At 45.4% G+C, this 21,348-nt stretch overlaps 1 protein-coding gene across 6 annotated transcripts in view; it reads left to right on the forward strand.

The window, feature by feature from the left end:
* Positions 1 to 21,348, forward strand: part of Fry (FRY microtubule binding protein) — a 388,874-nt gene that overhangs the window by 263,591 nt on the left and 103,935 nt on the right. For all 6 annotated transcript variants that reach the window (XM_041677848.1, XM_041677844.1, XM_041677843.1 and 3 more), the window contains 6 exons: positions 1,167 to 1,338; positions 2,850 to 2,982; positions 6,441 to 6,548; positions 15,416 to 15,674; positions 18,576 to 18,758; positions 20,366 to 20,452. In XM_041677848.1, the coding sequence (XP_041533782.1) occupies positions 1,167 to 1,338; positions 2,850 to 2,982; positions 6,441 to 6,548; positions 15,416 to 15,674; positions 18,576 to 18,758; positions 20,366 to 20,452 (942 nt within the window). The remainder of the gene's footprint in view (positions 1 to 1,166; positions 1,339 to 2,849; positions 2,983 to 6,440; positions 6,549 to 15,415; positions 15,675 to 18,575; positions 18,759 to 20,365; positions 20,453 to 21,348) is intronic.

The raw sequence follows: 21,348 nt of genomic DNA on the forward strand, positions 1-21,348 counted from the left end.
AATTATGGGAATACAATCACTGAGTAAAAGTCTTTCCACTAAGTGGTGCTGGGCAATTGGATGTGCGCCTTGCAAAACGACGAATTCCAGTCCACAGTTTTCACTGTAAGCAGAAAAAAAAAAAAAAGCTCGAAATGGATTGCGCAACCTAAATATAAACCCAACACTGAAAATCTTCCAGGAAAAAAAAAGTGCAAACTTTTGTGACCCTCTAATGAGCAAAACTTTCTAGAACACAAAAATCAAAAATCACAGAAAGCCAATAAATTGAGTATATGCTTTCAAGTTTGCATGTTGATAAGGCATCTGGTAGGAGTCATAGCAAGGGAGAAAATATTTTCACATTCCCCACAAGGTTCTCCTTTCCAGATTATACAAAGAACTCTTGTAATCAATAATTTGAAAATAAGCATCGCGCTTCTAAAGTGAGCAAAATCAATAGCTTCTTCATCCGAGAAGAGGCAGAAGCGGCCAGTAGGCCTGTGAGGAGATGGTCAATGAAGGGGATCCCCAGGGGAATTTCAGATAAAGATGATGATGAGATGTACTGGGGCGGGAGCTCGAGCAGCAAGGCCTTGATCCTGTTTGATTGACAGTGATGCAGAGAGCAGATGCTGCGAACTGCCTTGAACAAGCTCGTTAGTTCAGCTGAACTTTACAAGTTCACGTCCCCATGTGTTTCCGTAGGTTTGATGACTTTCCGTTTCTAAAATTTATTCTCAAACTTGCTGGCCTTTGTAATCAGAGATCAATAACAGATAGTGGCTGGCTGTGGGAGGCAGAGGCAGGTGGATCTCTGAGAGCTGAGGCCCGCCTGGCCTACATAATGAATTCCAGGCCATCCAGGGCCACGTAGTGACTGGTTCACCTCAAAATAAGTAAAATAATCAGAGATTATAGTTTGTGGTTCATATTTGGAACTCAGTACCTTCACACTGTCTTTGGATTAAAACCTATGGTGTCCCATTCTGTGAAGCATTGAGTCAGCTGTGGGACTCAGTTTAACTTAGTGCAGCCGCTTCCAGGATGAGGACCTATCTCTTTGCTGCTCTCCCTCCACACACAGACGCACTAGGAATTTGGTGAGCATCTTCCTGGCTGTTTCCCCATGACTAATCCTATTGGATTGCTCTAGTTGACGGGGTCTTTGCTTGCGTCTCTTACAGAGAATGAACATCGGTTTGCGCGCATTCTTGGTGATCGCCGATAGTTTACAACAGAAGGACGGTGAGCCGCCTATGCCGGTCACAGGAGCTGTGCTCCCATCGGGAAACACCCTGAGAGTAAAGAAAACATATTTAAGTAAGACGCTCACAGAAGAGGAAGCCAAAATGATAGGTGGGTATGGATCCCTGAAAAAACACTCTCAGCTCCTTGCTGGAAGTGAGAGGAACTCAGAAAAAAAAAAAAAAAAAAAAAAAACACAAAATCTTTGCCAAGTAGCGGTGAGACATTCCTACACAGTTGTGGTGACGGATTCCTGCTGGGGTCTGACCCTGGAGCTCTTTAAACTCCTTAGGACTTCCTGGTAAATATTTTGCCATTTTGTGTTGGCCTTTCATCTGGGTCCTTGTAAACATCTAATATTGGTTATTGCTTAACTACATTGTACAGTAAGTTTCCAACAATCTTATTTATGATTTGTTCATTAAATTATTTTTCAAAGAAGATTTCTCCCTTTTTTTTGAGTAACACCAGTCTAATTTGTATTGTAAGATGCCAATTCCCACAAACACTTCAGGAGAACTTTTTTTCTCTGGTATATCTTCCTGAATCCTAAATTCCAAAGATATAAAAGAAACATGTGCAGAAGTTTTCACTTTAACATTAGTTTTGTTATAGTCAATGAGTTCAAAAGACTTTATGCATGAGAAAGGCTACTTACTTTGTTAAAGTGTGATGTCAGTTTTGTTTGATATGTGGTGTGTGTGTGCGTGTGCGTGTGTGTGCGTGTGCGTGTGTGTGTGTGTGCGTGTGTGCGTGCGTGCGTGTGTGTGTGCGTGTGTATGCGTGTGTGTGTGCGTGTGTGTGCGTGCGTGTGTGTGTGTGCGTGCGTGTGTGTGTGTGTGTGTGCGTGTTGTCGTCTAACTATAGGAACACTCATATCACACTCAGTGGGAGCATTACATTTCCCTCATCTTAAAGTTTGTAAGTGGAGTCAATTTGTTTATTTTACTAATGAATCTGCCCACGCATTTCGGGCAACAATATACAATTGTTAAACTCTTAACCCCAAATGAGAATTATCATTTATTCATGTCATTGCTAATGCTAGTGGGTTTTCTTGTTATATCAGAAGCAAATCAAAATTCAAAAGCAAAATTAGTTACTTTAACTTTTATGGAGAACATTTCTCATTGAAGTATTAGAATTAGGAGGGCTGGAGAGTTGCCTCATTGGTTAAGAGCACTGGCTGCTCTTGCCAGGGACCCACGGTGGGTTCCCAGCACCCACATGGCAGCTCACAACTGCCTGTAACTATAGTCCATAGGACCCAATGTACTCTTCTGGCCTCCACAGGTACTACACACATGTAGTCATGTGGTGCAGACATATACATACAGACAAAAGCACTCACATAAATAAAATAAAAAGTAAGCAAACATTTAAAAAGCATTACAACTCTTGTTAAGTAAGTTGAAACAGTTATTTGGCGAACACTGGCAAAGTGCTGGGCAGTGCACTCGAGCTAGGCAGGCAGAAATGGAACCACCCTCAGCCCTTCGGTTTAAGGAAATTCCAGATGCAGAGGACCCTCCTTGAAGAGGCAATTTTACGGCACTTGGGTAGAGCAGGATACGATTCTTTGTTACATGCAGTTAAAAGTGTGATTAACACGTGTGTTTCAGGAATGTCCTTGTATTACTCTCAAGTCCGCAAGGCCGTAGGCAACATCCTGAGACACCTTGATAAAGAAGTGGGACGTTGCATGATGCTGACCAACGTCCAGATGCTAAACAAAGAGCCGGAAGACATGATCACGTGAGTACCGCCAGTTCAAAGCTGAGGTTGGCCTCTTTTGGTTATATCTTGAGTACCATTAAGCCGGCAAGTTAGAAAATGGGGCTTGCAGCTCATTACTGATCCATAAAAGGGCATCTTGTACCTTTCTTTGAGCCGGAGTCTCACCATGTAGCCCTGGCTGACTTGGAATTCACTATGTAGACCAGGCTGGATAGTCTTCTGCCTCTGTCTCCTGAGTGCTGGGACTAAAAACATGTGCCCCTCCAACCCATGCCAACTATTTTAACCGGTGCTTCAGCTTTTTGTAAAGTCCTTTCTTTATAATCAACCAGCTTGAAAACCCCAAATAAGGCTAAGAATTTTCTTTTCAACTAAAAATTTAAGACAGATTTTGAGTGGAAAATAGCTTGTTTCTTTTCTTTCTTTGTTTAAGGGGGAATTTCAGGGAACCACACAAACATTTAGAAGAGGGTAATGGGAAGAGCCGGCTGGTCTGAGGTAGTGTTTGAGGCAGATCCACCACTCTCCCTGCCCCAGGCAAGGAATTCACTTGATCATGGCACACAGTGTTTTACATAATCCCCATTCCTTATTTCTTTTGTGCCACATTAAAAAAAAAAAAGAAAAAGAAAAGGAAAGGAAAAAGTTTGGCAGTGGTGGTTCACACCTTTAATCCCAGCACTTGGGAGGCAGAAGCAGGTGGATCTCTGGGAGACTGAGGTCAGCCTGGTCTACAGAACGAGTTGTAGGAGCTACAGAGAGAAAACCTGTCTCAAAAAACCTAAATAAATAAATAAATAAAATAACTAATAAAATTTTTTAACATCTGCTAATAAATTTCCTTTTTCAAAAGTATGTCCCTTTGGGGGACATTCACATGCTCCCATAAAATCCTGTAGACCAAAGCCTATGTTAATAAAAAGAAACCATGTGTCCATTTGGTTTCTAATGTAGGCTTGCTTTGCCGGTTGAAAACAGATGGCAGAGTTCCCCGTACACTTTAGGCTGCATGGGGTCATCTGTCTTCTGATAGGTAAGAAAAAGATCCCAGCTGTTGAAAACATCTGGTGATCAAGGTAGGGATACTGGATAGACACCCGTCCGCTGCAGATGACGAACGTGGAGCTATCCTTAGGGTGTCAGCAGCTACTGATGGTGTCGGGTGATGGCATCTCTGTCTAGGTGGGAAGCCAGAGTGGACGCTCCTCCTCTCTGCAGGCTTCCTGCAGATCATGCAGAAAGTCCTTGGGAAAGGAGAGGAAACAACCCATGGCTGTCCACACTCGTGTTTAATTTTCCTTCTGGGAGGGGAATATTTAAAGGCTTGGCTTTACTGTGTTCTTTAGTATATTCTTTGCAGTGCTAGGGCAGGACCTCAGACCTTGCACATGCTTGGAAAGGATGCTGATTACTGGGATGTATCCCAGTCCTGTATTCATTTTTTAACATTTATTTTTATCTTTTGTGTGTGTGTGTGTGTGTACACATGTGTGCGTGCACACAGTGAGTATATAAGTGCATTGCCTTTTGAGACCAGAAGAGGGGGATCATAACCCCCTAGAGCTGAAGTTTCAGATAGTTGTAATCACCCAATATGGGTACTGGGAATTGAACTCGGGTCCTCTGCAAAAGCAACACACACTCTTAAGCTCTGGACCACCTCTCCAGCCTCTCCTGCCACTACCCTGTATTCATTCTTAACATACTTAAGATATTGGCATTCTTATCACAGAAGCATCGTTGCAGATAATGCCAAGGAGTAAGTCTGCTACTTGACATTGATGATTCAAACATAGAGAACTGATTCTGCTTGTTGCATTTTTGTTCTGAGGTCAGTTGGGGTACTGTTCCAGAGTGATTGCATCTGTCTGTGCCCTTTTGTGTTTTCATTACTGAGTCTGTGTTCTACAGTTGCATGAATCTGGCACCACGTTTATATTTATCTCTGAAGACCAAATTGTCAGAATTTTTCTATGTTGCTGTAGATTGTTGCTCCGGTTCCTTGGGAGACTCCGAGAGTAGTATTTGTCAACTTGAAAGTAACTAGAGTCACCTGGAATGAGGGCGGTCCCTTGAAGCATTGCCTCCATCAGATTGTCCTGTGACCATGTTTGTGGGGCATTTTCTGGCCGGCTAATTGATGTAAGAGGGCCCAGCCCACTGTGGGCGGGGCCACCCCTAGGCAGGTGGGCCTGTGCTGTATAGGAAAGGAAGCTGAGCAGGCCCTAGGGAGCAAGCCAATAAGCGGCATTCCTCTGTGCTCTTTGCTTCAGTTCCTGCCTTGAGGTCTTGCCCTGACTTCCCTCAGTATTGGGTTATTGCCTGAAGTGTAAGATGAAATAAACACTTTTCTCTCTAAGTCACTCTTGGTCATGATATTTAACATAGAACAGAAAGCAAACTGTAGCATGTATCATTATGAAAAAGACTTATTTGAAAACACTTAATTGAAGCATAATTCATCAGGGGGAGAAATTTCCAGATGTCTTGCTGCTTGTCTTAGTTAGGGTTTCTTTTGCTGTGAAGAGACACCATGACCACAGCAACTCTTATAAAGGAAAATATTTAATTGAGGCTGACTTACAGCTCAGAGGTTCAGTCCGATAGCATCATAGTGGGACACTGGAGAAGGAGCTGAGAATTCTACATCTTGATCTGGAGGCCACAGGAAGTGATCTGGGACGTTGGGTATAACTTGAGCACATATGAGACCTCAAAGCCTACCACGGCAATGATACTCTCCTTCCAACAAGGCCACACCTCCTTATGGTGCCACTCCCTATGAGCTTATGGGGACCAAATACATTCAAACTACCACACTGGTACACATTCAAATCCCACTCAAATACTAGATATAGCCGTGATAGTCATTGCTTTGCTGATCCACTGGGGCTTTTTTGTGATTCAAGTGTTGGAAAGTCATCCATGGGGACCAATCTCCATGAAATCCTACTGAGCAGCCAGCTTGTGATCAGGTGCTCTTGGTGTCGGTACATCCAAAGATCTGTGACTTGGAATCACATCTCAACTATTTTGTTGTTTTCGTTTTGTTTTTTAATTAGATTTATTCATTTTATTTCATGTGTGAATGTTTCGCCTGCATGTACATGTGTGCACCTCATGCATGTTTAGTATCTGCTGAGATCAGAAGAGGGCATTAGATCCCCTGGAACTGAGGGTTGTGAGCCACCACGTGGGTGCCGGGGATCAAACCTGGGTCCTCTGCAAGGACAGCCAGTGCTCTAAACAACTGAGCCATCTCTCCAGCCCCATGTCTAGACTTTTACAAGCTCATTCATTGACCTGAATGAAGCTTTGAGGGGATAAACATTTGATAAAGACGTGGGGCCAGCACCAGGCTATACTTAGAAGGTCAGTAGTATATGCTACTTTTTGTTCACACTCTTAACCATTTTTTGTATTTTTTTTATTTTCATAATCTTTTGACTTGCTTCAATTTTGTCTTCAAACTCTAGGGGTGAAAGAAAACCAAAAATCGATCTCTTCAGGACCTGTGTCGCTGCCGTCCCTCGACTGCTGCCTGATGGCATGTCCAAACTTGAACTTATTGACTTGCTGGCCAGGTGGGTGAAAACAATCTCGGCTCTTAGCCAATCAAAATTGATTTTACTCTTTTGTCATTGCCTGAAGAAACAGAGTAAAGAGTCTGCTTTCAACTGGTGGAGGTTTACTTAATAAGGTGTTGTCCTAGGTCTTATGTGTGAACAGGAATAGAGAACTTAGTTGTTTTCGGTTTTGTTTTAGTTTTAATAATGGGGCTTGAACCTAGGGACCCACTTGTGCTAAGTATGCTCTCTGTTACTGAGACATATCCCCAGTTCCCTCTTTTACTCTATTTGAGACACGGTCTCACTAATCACCAGGCTGGTCATGAATTACAGTCTTCCTGCCTCAACCTCCAGAGTAACTGGGACTATAGGCCTGGACTTGACTTGTAACCCTTTAAGACGTCTGTTTTGTTTTTATTTCCATGCCCAAGGGGTTTAAAATAAATACGGACGTCTGCACAGTCACTAGCATCCCGAGCGTGGGCCTACACAAATGAATAGCATAAAGTAGACCCTTGAGTTCAGTGGGTAGAGGAGCCAACTGTGGACCAAGGAAGCCAGAGAATAAAAGGACTTCACGGAAAGATTGAGTTCAGAAAAGTAAAGGGAAGGGCGTGTCCTCCTATGAGAGCTCATCTGGGGTCTGGCCTTCATTTTGAGGTACCTAGACTCTCTGATGAGGTCAAAAGGTCAAAAGAGACAGTAAGCCTTTTTTTTTTTTTTTTTTTTGGTTTTTCGAGACAGAGTTTCTCTGTAGCTTTGGAGCCTGTCCTGGCACTAGCTCTTGTACACCAGGTTGGCCTCGAACTCACAGAGATCTGCCTGCCTCTGCCTCCCAAGTGCTGGGATTAAAGGCGTGCGCCACCACCGCCCGGCTGAGACAGTAATCTTAAATCTAACAGTAGTTATCCTGAAAGCTACCAAAAATCATGCTTGTCTTTCTTCCCATCTTCCACATTACTACACAGCCCAACTCAAACCTAAAAACTGTTTGCTTTGAGTGAAAGTATCTCATTGTAGTTTGTAGTCATCGTCTCTATAATCTGAGACTCCTGTTGACAACATATGTCTTTCATTTAAAATCAAAAAAACCAACATAGAAGGCAAAACCATGTCACTGGGATGTGGGGGATGGGAGGGAGATTTAAGATTCATCACCGGATTGGGAAAATGAAGGGAAAAAAAAGAACTAGGAAAGCCAATAATGAAAGGACATAGATGCCCGCCTAGAGAGAGAATTTCAGCATCAGGCAACACCATTGACAAGCCATTTTAGGGACTAGCAAGACGGTGCAGAAGGTGAAGGGGCTAGACAGCCTGGGTTCAGTCCTCAGGGTCTACAGGTGGAAGGAGAGAACTGACCCCTGACCGTTGTCCTCTGACCTCCAGGCATATACTGGATCATATATGTACCCATGCAAGCATGCACGTGTGTGTGTGTGTGTGCACGCGTGCATATACAATGATATGCATGCATATACAATAAATGTAATCTTGAAAATTGTTTCATTTGGATTGGGAAGGTCAGCTCTGTGGTTAAGAGCACTGACTGTACCCTAGCAGAGGCCTCCGGCTCAGCTCCCAGCACCCACCTGGCATCTCGCAGTCGTCTATAGCTCCTGTTCTAGGGGCTCTGCTGCCCTTATCCGAACTCACCAGGCACCCATGCGGTGCACAATCACCTATGTAGGCCAAACTTCCATACCCTCACAATCACGGTGCTGCTCAGAATTGAACTCAGGCCCTCTGGAAGAGCAGCCAGGGCTCTAATCCATCAAGCCATCTCTCCAGTCCCCCATAAATGTGAATATTTAAATGCCACTTGAGGTACATTAATCTGATAATGGCGGCAAAAAGGAAAGCCTAGGAAAGAGAAAAAATATTAGTGCCTAACCCCCTAGGGGAACCTAAAAACCTGAGGATGCTCTATCCCCTGGGATGGGAGCCTCGGTTTGTTTATTTAGATTCTGATGGGATGGGGTTCTCAGGTTAGAGAAGGAAGCCACCTTGGGTACACACAACTCATCTTTTTCCGGGCCACCTACTGCATGAGAGCCAGAGGACATCAACAAATGGGCTCCAGCTAGCAGTCTGTGACAGAGAGGACCCCCGAGCTTTCAGACAGGAGCTTTTATTGCCTGCTACTCTCCACACCCTCCTCCGTGCCTCTAGCATAGGCCGATGCTGAGTGCGAAGGCTACTGGAGATCCACGACTTTTAAAACTACTCTCCTAAGACTTCCCTTCGAGCTCGTGTGTGTGTGTGTGTGTGTGTATGTGTGTGTGTGTGTGTGTGTGAGTATGTGTGTGTATGTGTGTGTGTGAGTGTGTGTGTGTGTGTGTGTGTTACCTCCCATCACTCACCGGAGCCTGCCTGTTGCTTCAAGCATGATCAAGCTTCAAGCCATGGATTCTCCTCCTCTCTATCCCAAGCTTAGGAGTTACTTTAAGAATGGCATGGACTGGGGAGAAAATACAATAGAAAGAGTTTGCCTCACACATGCGAGGCTGAGTTTAATCCCCAGCCCCTGCAAAACTGTATAAGGTTTAGACAATTAATGCTGTCTGTCGGCTTTACTAAAGCCCAGCAAGCAGGGAGGCTGAGGCAAAGGGGGGGAAATGGACCTGAATTGAGGTGAGCTCTTGGTTCTGAGGAGATCCACAAGGAACAAGCCATGATTTTGGGGAGGAGAAGAGTGAGGAAAGGACTCTAAGAAATCTGTAGCCAAGGCCCCTACCACTAGCCATGTGGACCAACAGAGAACAAGGTGCTGACGAAGGAAACAGGAGGGAAGAATGGGAAAATGGCAGAATTTTCTCGAAAGTTTGAGCTTGGTATCCCTGCTTGCTGTTTTACTGCCTGTGCGACCTAGACAAATTATTTAAACCCCCAGCATACCCTTTCTCCGTGGGTAAAAATCTGGTAATTTTAGAAGGATGCTACTTGCCTCTGAGGACCTTTGAGAGGGCTAAATAACGCTGAGACATCTACAGGCTGCTTAGTCAGAGGGAAGTCTGTGGGAAAGCGCCAGTTATCAGTGTGGGGTGGGAGGGACGTTGGCTTTCTTCAGAGATGTGGCTGGTAATGGCCTACATGAAAGCCTTTGAAATGCCAGGCTTTTTAGATAATGTGGAGCATTCTGGGAAAGCGCCTGGCTCTGCTTTGCTGTGGGTCTGGTAGAAGAAGGCTCTTAACCTCTGAAATCACCTTGACAGCCTAATCCGGTGATGCTGGAATCTGTGGACCGTGGTGCCAGACACGCGGGGAGGGGATTGTTAGACATCGTTGGAATGTCTGGGCTATTTATAGCGTCCTGTTTATTATTGTGTACATTCTTATAAAGCCCAAAGCCATGAGTCCTGTTTTTTAGAGGAGAAAAGAACAAATAAATATTCTTGAAAGTTCAAGAAAAATAGCCAGACTATTGGAAGCTTGTTAAAAGGGCTTTTTTAAAAAAAAATATATAAACTTCAAAGGAAGTTTATAAAAATAAAATAGTCAGAGGGTGTTCTCGGAGAGCAATAAAGAGCCTGTGACCTATACACCAGGTCCTCTGTGTCCTGGGAAAATGAGGTGCTTCACATGCCCCCCACCCAGAGGTCCAGAGATGAAGGTGTCGTGATCTACTCACGAGAAATGTGTGTTTCTGTAGACACAGAAAGATTTCCACCACTCTGCCCCGCGAAGTCCTATCAAGGTTGTGCTGAATTGACTTGATGCAGTATACACAGTCTGGCCAGAGGAGGGCGCTAGACTCTTCACGCTTACTCAATAGTGCATTTTTACCAGAAAATTAGGGTTTCTTCATAATTGGAAAAGCCAGACCAGTGTTCATTCAGGCTCCCATCCCTTACCGGTTCAACTCCCAGTAAGGGGTTTCAAGGATGTGTCCCACGTGAATTGCTGCAGACCCGCCATGCCAGCACTTCTGGGTCCAGCTAAATCCTACAGACACACAAACCACAGACAGTAGTGTGTGGGATGAGGCTGGCTAGCCTCCTTCTCCAAGCTACCAAATTTCTGACATCATATGTATTGTTCAGCCAATGAATAATGGCTGGCCTGAGAAATCTTACCCAGTGGGTTTCCTGGAGGCTGTGGAGATTGTCCTGACTTCGTGGTCAAACCCCAAGTTGCCTTACATTCCTGTTCTTTCATGGAGCTTGTATGATTGACTGGAGGGGTACCCCCAAGGGTAGAGCTTGGGTGGATTGGCTGGAGGGGTACCCCCAAGGGTAGACCCTGCGTGGATTGGCTGGAAGGGTGCCCCCAAGGGTAGACCCTGTGTGGATTGGCTGGAAGGGTGCCCCCAAGGGTAGACCCTGTGTGGATTGGCTGGAGGGGTGCCCCCAAGGAATCTCCACATACAAGGTGGGAATTTACTTCTCCCCAATTTTTTCTCTCACTCACCTTCCCAGATGTGTCCTTCTTCTTCCGTAGACCACAAAAAATACAGTCAATGTCCCTAACTGTCCAATGTCCTGTCGTGTTCTCAGTTCCATGTGTGTTTTAGAGATTTGATAGTCATTATTTGCTCCCCCTTCAAAAATTTGACTTCATTAATATGACAACCAACTCATAGGGCTGTGAGAATTCAATAACGCATGGAGACGGCTTAGCATAGCGCTTACACAGCTCACAACAGCGGTAGTTCATGGAGACGGCTTAGCATAGCGCATACACACAGCTCACGACAGCGGTAGTTCATGGAGACGGCTTAGCATAGCGCATACACACAGCTCACGACAGCGGTAGTTCATGGAGACGGCTTAGCATAGGGCGTACACAGCTCACAACAGCGGTAGTTCATGGAGATGGCTTAGCATAGCGCGTACACACAGCTCACGACAGCGGTAGTTCATGGAGACGGCTTAGCATAGGGCGTACACAGCTCACGACAGCGGTAGTTCATGGAGACGGCTTAGCATAGCGCATACACACAGCTTACGACAGCGGTAGTTCATGGAGATGGTTTAGCATAGCGCGTACACACAGCTCACGGCAGCGGTAGTTCATGAAGACGGCTTAGCATAGCGCGTACACACAGCTCACAACAGCGGTAGTTCATGAAGACGGCTTAGCATAGCGCGTACACACAGCTCACGACAGCGGTAGTTCATGAAGATGGCTTAGCATAGCGCGTACACACAGCTCACGGCAGCAGTAGTTCTTTTCAGCGAATCTTCACTCTTGCACAATATATTCCATGTTATACAGTTTTTGTAAGTTTCTAGGTAAGCTGGGTACAGACCCATTCCTGATTTTAGACAAGGAGACTGTATGTTAGGAAATTAAAACTGGGGCTGGAGAGATGGCTCAGCGATTGAGCAACCCAGGTCCCCTGGAAGAGCAACCTGGGTCCCCTGGGTTCAGTTCCTAGTTCACATGGCAGCTCACCACTGTCTGTACCTCCAGTTCCGGGGGATCCAGCGCCCTCTTCTGGCCACAATAGTATATCCACAGATATACATGCAGTCAAAGCACCTACACATACTTTTCTGGCTTCTTACATTCACAGAGATTCCTGAGACTGAGCTCCGCTGTCTTCTATCTAGTGTTTATTATTAATTTGTGGATGCATCTGAGGTGCGGCTGTGTACTGCAGTAACCTGTGATATCTGAAGTGCATGAACCACTTCCTCCACTTCCCTTTGTGAGCACGCTGGGTTGTGAAAAGCGCAACAGGCGAAGAATAGCTTCCGGCTGTGTGTTGCCTCACTAACTGCTTGACCCAAAATGTAGTTCAGCACACAGCAAATAGATAGAGGTCGTCTCTACAATGCTCCCCCAGACAAAACTGCCATGACTTCTGGTAAACTGGAGCTGACCAGCAGCCTGCTCCTCAGCCTGCTGGGTTCCCTTTGCAGCCTGTGATAGTATCGCCAGACCACTGCTTTATGGCCTCTGCCTGGTAATATTGTTCTTAACCCTGTGTAATTTAGACAGGGATGTCTCTGCCAACTGATCTTTTCCCTTCAGCTTATGTTTCATCGATTTGAAACACACCCAGATAACCGACGTATTATTACAAGCCCTTAGCTAATTGATGAAAATCTGGAACTTGCCCGGTGAGGAGGTTGGTGCTAGGCGTCATTTGTCTGACCTGATAAGCAAAGGTCAGCATTGTCCGGGCTGTACCCACCCCTCAAGGCATCTTCATTGGTTCAGCTACATCCTTGTGCAAGAAGCATGTGCCCTGGGGGTCCATGTAACTGACTCACGCCAATTACTTGCTCTAGATCACTGCAGAGAGAGCCCTGGGGCATCTCGCATTGGCACATACCTGTGGGAAACGTCCTCTTGTTTGCTAGCTTGCCTGAGCCACTGGACTAGCGCCAGGCCCTGCCGGCTCCTGGTGCCAGTCGCCTGGAGGGTGGCCCCACTGATGTTGTGGTGGTAGTTCCCTTTTGTCTGTTTCAGGGCTAAGCCTATCCTCGGTGAATTTATTTGGTGTCTTAATTATTGTCTTAAATGTACCCGAATCTGTTTTTAAAACCCCCAAACAGATATGTTTCTTAAAAATTTTTCTGTAAGTCCTCAAGGCAAATCAGACGTCTTCACAGATTGCTTCTTTTTATCTCTCTGTTATCTTTTAGCTACTGCACCGGAGGCTCTTGGAAAATGAGGGTGGGGTCAATTGAACTCATAGTATCCGAGACCTGCTCTTGGGGTGGAATACGGAAATAACATCACTTCAAGAGGCATGGTCACCCAGAATAGCAAAGACTGCCTCACCATGGGGCTCCTGGGGACTTTAAAAGTGATCTTGCACTGTGGGCTTGGAGTCAAGACAGATTCCAGATTGCAGGTTGTTTACATCCATGTGGTAGACGAGGACTAAACTAATGTCACTGAGAAAACTCAAGGTATTAACAACTCATGGCTTCCTCTGGGCTCAGTGTGGCACAGCTCTCGCTCTCGGTCCTGCCTGGTTCCAGAACTGTGTTGCTTTGCTGGAGCCGCTGCAAGGATGTGCCACAAGCTGGGGGGTTTAAATAAGAGCAGCTGATAGTCTCTCGGGTCTGGAGACTGCAAGTTCAAACCCAAAGTGAAGGCAATGTTGCTTCCCTGGGAATGCTGGGAAAGCGTGTTTGCTTGGGGCCTCTCAGCCTCACCTCTGGTGGCTTCCTGGTGATCTTTGGCATTGCCTGGCTTGTGGAAGCATCACCATGACCATTATTCTACCTTCACATGGTACTCTCCTGCCATTTGTGTATCTCCACAAGTCCTCTTGCAGAGATTGCCAGTCCTACTGGATTAGAGTCCCAGCCTACTCCCCATATGACCCGATCCTTATGTAATTATTTCTGCAGTGGCCCTAATTTCAAATAAGATTTGCTTTATAAAGGGGGGATGGTGTCAGATGTCAACACGTGAGTTTTATGTGTGACACAATTCAATTCAGTATCTTTACCACTGATTAATTAACATTTTTTCATTTAATGCTAATTCCCAATTGTTACAGTATTATACTTCCTTAAAATATGGTTTGATATCTTTGGAAGATTCTGATCCTGAATGTCTTAAGAAATAAACAGATATAAATATAATAAATAAAAATCATAAACCTAAAATGAGAAAAAGGCCAGATGGTGGTGGCACATGCCTTTAATCCCGGCACTCAGGAGACAGAGGCAGGTGGATCTCTGTGAGTTCGAGGCCAGTCTAGACTGTGGAGTGAGTTCTAGGACAGCCAGGGCTACATAGAGAAACCTTGTCTCAAAAAACTGAAACAACAACAAGGAGCTAGTGAGTTCAAACCGTAAACAACAAAGATAACTTGAAACTATTTAGAGAAAGGCTGTAGAGAGATGGCTCAGTGGTTAAGAAACACCTGTTGCTCTTGCAGAAGACTTGGAGTCAATTCCTGACACCCAAAGGCAGCTCACAACCATCTGTAACTCCTCCGGTCTCTGTATGTGTCAGGCACACACACACATGCTACATGCAGACAAAACACTCATACACACAAAATAAAAATAAATCCAGGAGCTGGTGTGGTGTCATCCACGTGCTCGGGGGTGGCAGCCTGAACCTTGGTTCTGAAATTTTTGAGCCTATATTAACTACAGGACTAAAAGAATTTATGATGGAAAATATCTCTGTACAACTAGAGCCTAAGATTTTTGAAGACATGGCTGTGTACTTCACAGAGCAGGAACTGGCCAGCTTGACACTTGATCAGAAGGCCGTGTACAAGGATGTGGTGCTTGAGAACTTTACACATGTGGCTTTACCAAGGCACCTCGCAAAAGTAACACAGTATGTCCAACTGACCGCCGAAGCAGATCACCCAGGGTGAAGGCCTTTCTCTAAGTCAGCCGTGCTGGAAGACAGATAGAGGAGGCGAGGTCAGAGCCACGTCACTGCTGTCAAGTGCAGTGTTTTCTGTAGCCAGGCATATTTCCATCCAAGTAGATGTATTATTGCTCTTAGTTCATTAAAGTTGTGCATTATAATGTAAAAATAAATAAATAAATAAAGCCAGGCATGGTGGTGCATGCCTTTAATCTCAGCATTCGGGAGGCAGAGACAGGAAGATCTCTATGAGTCTAGGCCTGCCTGGTCTTCATGGTGAGTTCCAAGCTAGCCTGTGCTATACAGTGAAACCCAGTCCCAAATAATACTGCTAATAATAACAATAAAAGCCTTTTAAAGATGGCAATATTGGGAGTTGCTCATGGAGGCTCCAGGGGAACTGATAGTTTTGAAACTCTTAAGTAAATATAAAATTAAACTTTAAAAAAAGTATCCATTTATGTCATTTATTAAGAATTAAGTGAGACTCATTTTCAACCACAAGTGGAAGTAGAGAATTGTGTATTCTTTCTTCCACCGCGAAGCAAACAGAAGCCGGCCCTCACCCCCCTCTCTTTTCCCAGGCTCTCCATCCACATGGACGATGAACTGCGGCACATCGCGCAGAACTCTCTTCAGGGGCTGCTGGTTGATTTCTGCGACTGGCGGGAAGACGTCCTCTTCGGTTTTACAAACTTCCTGCTCCGGGAAGTAAACGACATGCATCACACCCTCCTCGATTCCTCCCTAAAGTTGCTTCTGCAGTTGCTCACCCAGTGGAAGCTGGTCATACAAACCCAGGGAAGAACCTACGAACAAGCCAACAAAATCAGAAACTCCGAGGTGATTCCCCCAGCCAGCCCACTCACTGCACACTTTTATGTAACACACACACACACACACACACACACACACAAAGACAGTAAGTTTAGCCGTGCGGTGGTGGCGCACGCCTTTAATCCCAGCACTCGGGAGGCAGAGGCAGGCAGATCTCTGAGTTCGAGGCCAGCCTGGTCTATAAGAGCTAGTTCCAGGACAGGCTGGCTCCAAAGCTACAAAGAAACCCTATCATACACATACACACACACACACACACACACACACGACAGTAAGTTTAGAGAACCTTCAGAGTTCTTCTTTCCTATTACGTATTACCTGACCTGCCTTTGATGCTAACCCTTAGTTCTTCCGCCAGCCACATTGTGACCAAGAACTCAGGATACGATCTGTCATTAGGTTGGACTTGTTAACTCCAACAAGGAGTATGTAAAGAGTAGAAATTGTGGGTTTTTTTTTCCCCTGAAAGAATTTTGATTACACATTTGTTTATAAAAACAAATGGCCAGTGTACCGGCGAGATGGCTCAGAGTTTAAGAGTGCATACTGCAGGGTTGGAGGTGCCCTCTTCTGGCCTGCAGGCCTAAGTGCAGACCGAACACTGTTTACAGAATGAATGAATGAATGAATGAATGAGGTGCACACTGCTCTTTCAGTGCAGCCAAGTTCAATTTCCAGTACCCATGTCTGATGTCTTGAAACTTCCTATAATTCCAACTCCAGGGGAATTTGACACCTCTGGCCTAAATGAGCACCCATAATCTTGTGGACACATATGTACACATAACTGAAAATTGTAATAAATCCTTAAAAATAAGGACAAATGACTGAAGGATTGAGAGCTAGAACTGGACAGGGCTGTGGGCGTCAAGACATGATGGTAGATACCACAGTTAGCTGTCTACCAGGCTGTGGGCATAGAAACAGATGAGGGTAGATCCCATGGTTAGCTGTGTGCCAGGCTGTGGGCATCGAGACAGATGATGGTAGATACCATGGTTAGCTGTCTACCAGGCTGTGGGCATCGAGACAGACGAGGGTAGATCCCACGGTTAGCTGTCTGCCAGGCTGGGGGCATCGAGACAGATGATGATATATCTCACAGTTGGCTGTGTACCAGGCTGTGGGCATTGAGACAGACAAAGGTAGATCCCACAGTTAGCTGTCTACCAAGCTATGAGCATCGAGACAGATGAAGGTAGATCTCACAGTTAGCTGTCTACCAAGATATGAGCATCGAGACAGGTGAAGGTAGATACCATGGTTAGCTGTCTACCAGGCTGTGGGCATCGAGATAGATAAGGGTAGATCTCACAGTTGGCTGTCTACCAAGCTGGGTTTTTTTCCTCCTTAGCAACGTACTTGTCACTCCATCCTGTACCCACAGAGATGAAAATGCCATCTTAGGGTTTCTTGAGAATGAAGGGTAAAAATGAATTCAGCAGTCTGGGAAGGGCCTTGAAGAGGACCAGATTCTCAGCGTCACACAGCAAGCTGACAGTGGCCATGCAGATGACTCTGGTTCAGGATGGACAGCGTCCTCAGTGACTCTGAGTCCTGTGTGGACTCGAGGTGGCACAGCAGCACCCAAGAAAGAGTGAGGGTGGCGTTCAGGTCCCTGTGTGACAATGCACACAAAAGACAGCTGCCAGAAGAGCAGTAATCCTGAATGGCATGGGCCCCAGGGTGTTAGTGGTCTTTGCTTAAGTGACTGCAGTTTGGGGACTTCCTGAACATGTCATGTAAACGCGCAAAGCTTGGGTGAGATCTCTCCCAGGGAAAATGGAAATGAATGTGATGGTTCACACCTCTAATCCCAACACTCAGGAGGCAGGGGTAGGAGGATCGTAAATTCTAGGCTAACCTGAGCTGCATAATGAGACCCCGGTTCCAAAAAGCAGGTAAAAGGGAGCGAGAGGTAGCTCAGCAGTTAAGTGTACATGCTGTTTTCCCAAAGGACCCAAGAACAGTACCCTATCAAGGAGATCACAATTGTCTACTAATTCCAGTTCCAGGGGATCTAACGCCCTCTTCTGGACTCAACCTGCACTCAGGTGCACATACATCCCACAGGCACATGCGTGCAATTAAAAACTAATAAAGCCGGGAGGTGGCGGCATATGCCTTTAATCCCAGCACTCGGGAGGCAGAGACAGGCAGATCTCTGTGAGTTCGAGACGAGCCTGGTCTAAAGAGCTAGTTCCAGGACAGGCTCCAAAGCTACAGAGAAATCCTGTCTCGAGAAAAACAAAAACAAACAAACAAACAAAACAAAAAAATCAAATAAAAATATTTTTAAAGTTTTTAAAAATAAATGCAAATAAGCAATAATGACTACTCGCCCCCACCCCAAGAGAACCTAAATTCCCTTCTGAAAAGTCTCCGGCTTTGGGTTTGAGCTGTGCCTGGGAGTAGAGAACTTGCCTAGTACATAGGATGCTCTAAGTTCAGCCTTCCCAGTGCACATATATACCGTACCTCCCGTGTGTGTGTGTGTGTGTGTGTGTGTGTGTGTGTGTCAGTAAAAACTAAAAATCTTTGAAAGTTCAACTCAGTCATGTCTTTGGTCTATAGCAAACTTCAGTGGAAACAAATTATACCCCTTTGACATAGGTATCGCATAATCCCAAATGGTGCGGCCAGAAACAGGACTCGTTTCTTCTCTCTGAACAGCCTTTGAGCCGTCTTTTCTCATCAGAGCCAACAGATGGCTGGCGTTATCGCAAAGCGCCCATTGATCTGAAAACCAAAAAGGGAATTAGGATATTTCATGAATAATAATCAATTCACACGCTCTGTCTCTGAGCTGTTAAAATGTATTCTAATATGGCAAAGCCAAATCTGCAGAAAAGCTGTGCTCCCTCCCTTGTTACTCTGCTAAACTCGGAATGTGTTCTCGCACGACAGCTCATTCCCAATGGCTCCAGCCACAGGATGCAGTCGGAACGAGGCCCCCACTGCAGTGTCCTCCACGCTGTCGAAGGCTTTGCTCTCGTCTTGCTCTGCAGCTTCCAGGTGGCCACACGCAAACTGTCTGTGTTGATACTCAAGGAAATCCGAGCCCTCTTCCTTGCCCTGGGTCAGCCTGAGGTATGGCATGTTCTCAGGAAGTCTAGCCATTCCTTCCAACAGCTAGAAATAACACATTACTGCTGCCTTATGCAACATGCGTGACATCAAGACTGCACTGTTGGGTTTTTAATTGGGTAGTGGCTTTTTTTCTTTATTTTGTTTTGAGACAGGATCTGGAACTCTGTGAACCCAGCAGGCCTTGAACTCACGGAGTCCTACCTGCCTCAGCCTCCTAAATTCTGGGATGAAAGGCGTGCAACACCATTCCCAGGCTATAATTTGAATTTTTTTTAAAAATCCTGTTAACTGCTTTTAAGGTTTTGTTTATTGTTATTTTATGTGTATGAGTGTTTTCCCTGCATCTGTGTGTGCCATGGGCATGCAGGGTCCCTGCAAGCCAGAAGTCATTAAGCCTGCTAGAACAGGGGTTGCAGACAGTTGTGAGTTGCCCTGTGGGTGCTGGGAACCGAACCCTGGTCCTCTCTACTGATCCATCTCTGCAGCCCTCTATACTAAGCCTTCCTTTTTTTTTGCTTCTTTTGAGCATTTCATACTGCATTTACATCATATCCACACAGCACTCTCCCCACTTCAAATTCTCTATGTCCCTGTCAATTTCATTCTCTTCCTTGACTATTATTGTTGTGTATATATTATGTATCAATACAGCCTGCTGAGTCTACTAGTGTAGCTCATACAGACACGTGTTAGTGCTGACCACTTAGGATCAGATAACCTGTTGGAGGCTCGTCCATGGAGAAGACCAATTCCTTCTCAGCAGCCATAAACTGCCTGTAGCTCTGCGTCTGGGGGTGGGGCCTTGTGAGACTTCCCTCATCCTCACAGGAGTACCGATTGTATTGGTACTGTTGTGGTTTCATGGGCATGACAATGCCCTTCATCTACTAGAGGCAAACTGTGTATTCTGACAGTGACTGAAGCGACCATTTCTAATTTACTAAATGATCCTACTGGACTAAGAAGTTTACGATTAATTAAGTTATGGGTCATTTTTCTCAGTGTTCTACATACATCTAATTAAGACGATGCTATGTATTCACTAGAGAATAGACTAGGAGAAGTAATACACCTTCTTTAAAAAGTCACGGTGCCAAACCAAACAGCTTCATTTCGGTGACGATGAGAAAAACATGTCCTCCCAAGATAAGAGGCGGAGCTGCGCAATCTGTGGGTAGCACAGGATGTGGGGGTCTGTCTATAGTCACAGCCCCCATTATCAGTTATCCTGGTGAGCCAGGGACCCCAAATAAGGAGCATTCTAGTGTCCCAGCAAGGCATGTTCCTGCAGGTTTCTGTTCCTGAAGCTTATCGCAGAGACATGAATGCCAGTCTCTGTGACTAGTATACAACACGGGTATTTAGATTCTCAAGTATGTGCGGGTCTTTGAAACTGGAGCTCTCATTATCTTGCCCTGGAAACCAAAAGCCTGTGTATTCTGAGGACCACAGGGCTGTAGTCCCTGCCTTCTCTCTCCTGACACTCACATCTCTCTGGGAAAACCTTTATCACTCTCTGGCAGGCTGCTCTGCTCCGTGTCCTGGGCTGTGGGGTGGGAGGGAGGGACGCATTTCCCATGGGTGTAACTGACTCCTCCTTCACACAGGATGATGACAGGCCGATGATTGATGTCATGGACCAGCTAAGTTCTTCCATTCTTGAAAGCTTCATTCATGTAGCAGTTTCAGATTCGGTAAGTAAACATGTGGTCCCAAATGCTATCTGTTGTCAGATGTAAGTTCTGAGCCTATCTCTAAAGCAGAGCCAGAAACCATGTGTGTAAGCCAGTAGCCTGAGGTACAGAGAGCTAGGAAGACAAGATTAGCTTCTCGGATAATTACACTGGACATGTCTGAAAAAGATAAAAATAAAATAAAATTCAGACAAAATTTGAGCCTTAGAAATACAAGTTAATATTTTTTGGAAACTTCAATTTCAACAAAAATTACTTTGGGTTCTTAAAGAAAATTAACTTACTTCAATTACTGCCTTTAATATTTAATCTTTGTTTAATTTTGTGTTTAACGTTTTATACTACAGTAGTCTCAGTATGCAAACTCTACTTCTGTATTACTTGGTAGCTTACACGATGGTTTCATTTTCACTAGCTTTGACCTACACAGTTATTAAAACTCAAAAATATTAAGAGGGAAAGGAAGGACGGGGGGAGGGGGTTAGCTCAGGGACACAACACCTGTTCATTGCACACAGGCATCGAGTGTCACCCTCCCATTGCCACACAAACAGAACACAACCGCTGGGAGGCACGGACACCCGGAGTCACACGAAGGGTCCGCTGTGCCCCGTGCTGGCTCAGGCTCCGGCAGAACTCCACCAGCTGTACATGCACTGTCGTCATCGGAAATGCATAGTGGCCATTTCAACCCTGAACGAGTAGAAGGAAAATCAAAGCTGGCTTTAGATATCCATATTTCAAAACAGAAAATTCCAGTGAGTGAACCAAACCTGGATCCATTTCAGCTCCACCGAAAGGCAGGGGGATCTGGGGGTGACGGGAGAACGCACATAGCTCTAGCTCGTGCCTAGCACAGAGGCCTGCCACATAACAGAGGGACTCTGTTAGCTTCG

Source organism: Microtus oregoni, unplaced genomic scaffold (genome assembly GCF_018167655.1).
Source record: "Microtus oregoni isolate MIOR12 unplaced genomic scaffold, Mior012 000029F_ref0000214, whole genome shotgun sequence".
Lineage (NCBI taxonomy): Eukaryota > Metazoa > Chordata > Mammalia > Rodentia > Cricetidae > Microtus > Microtus oregoni.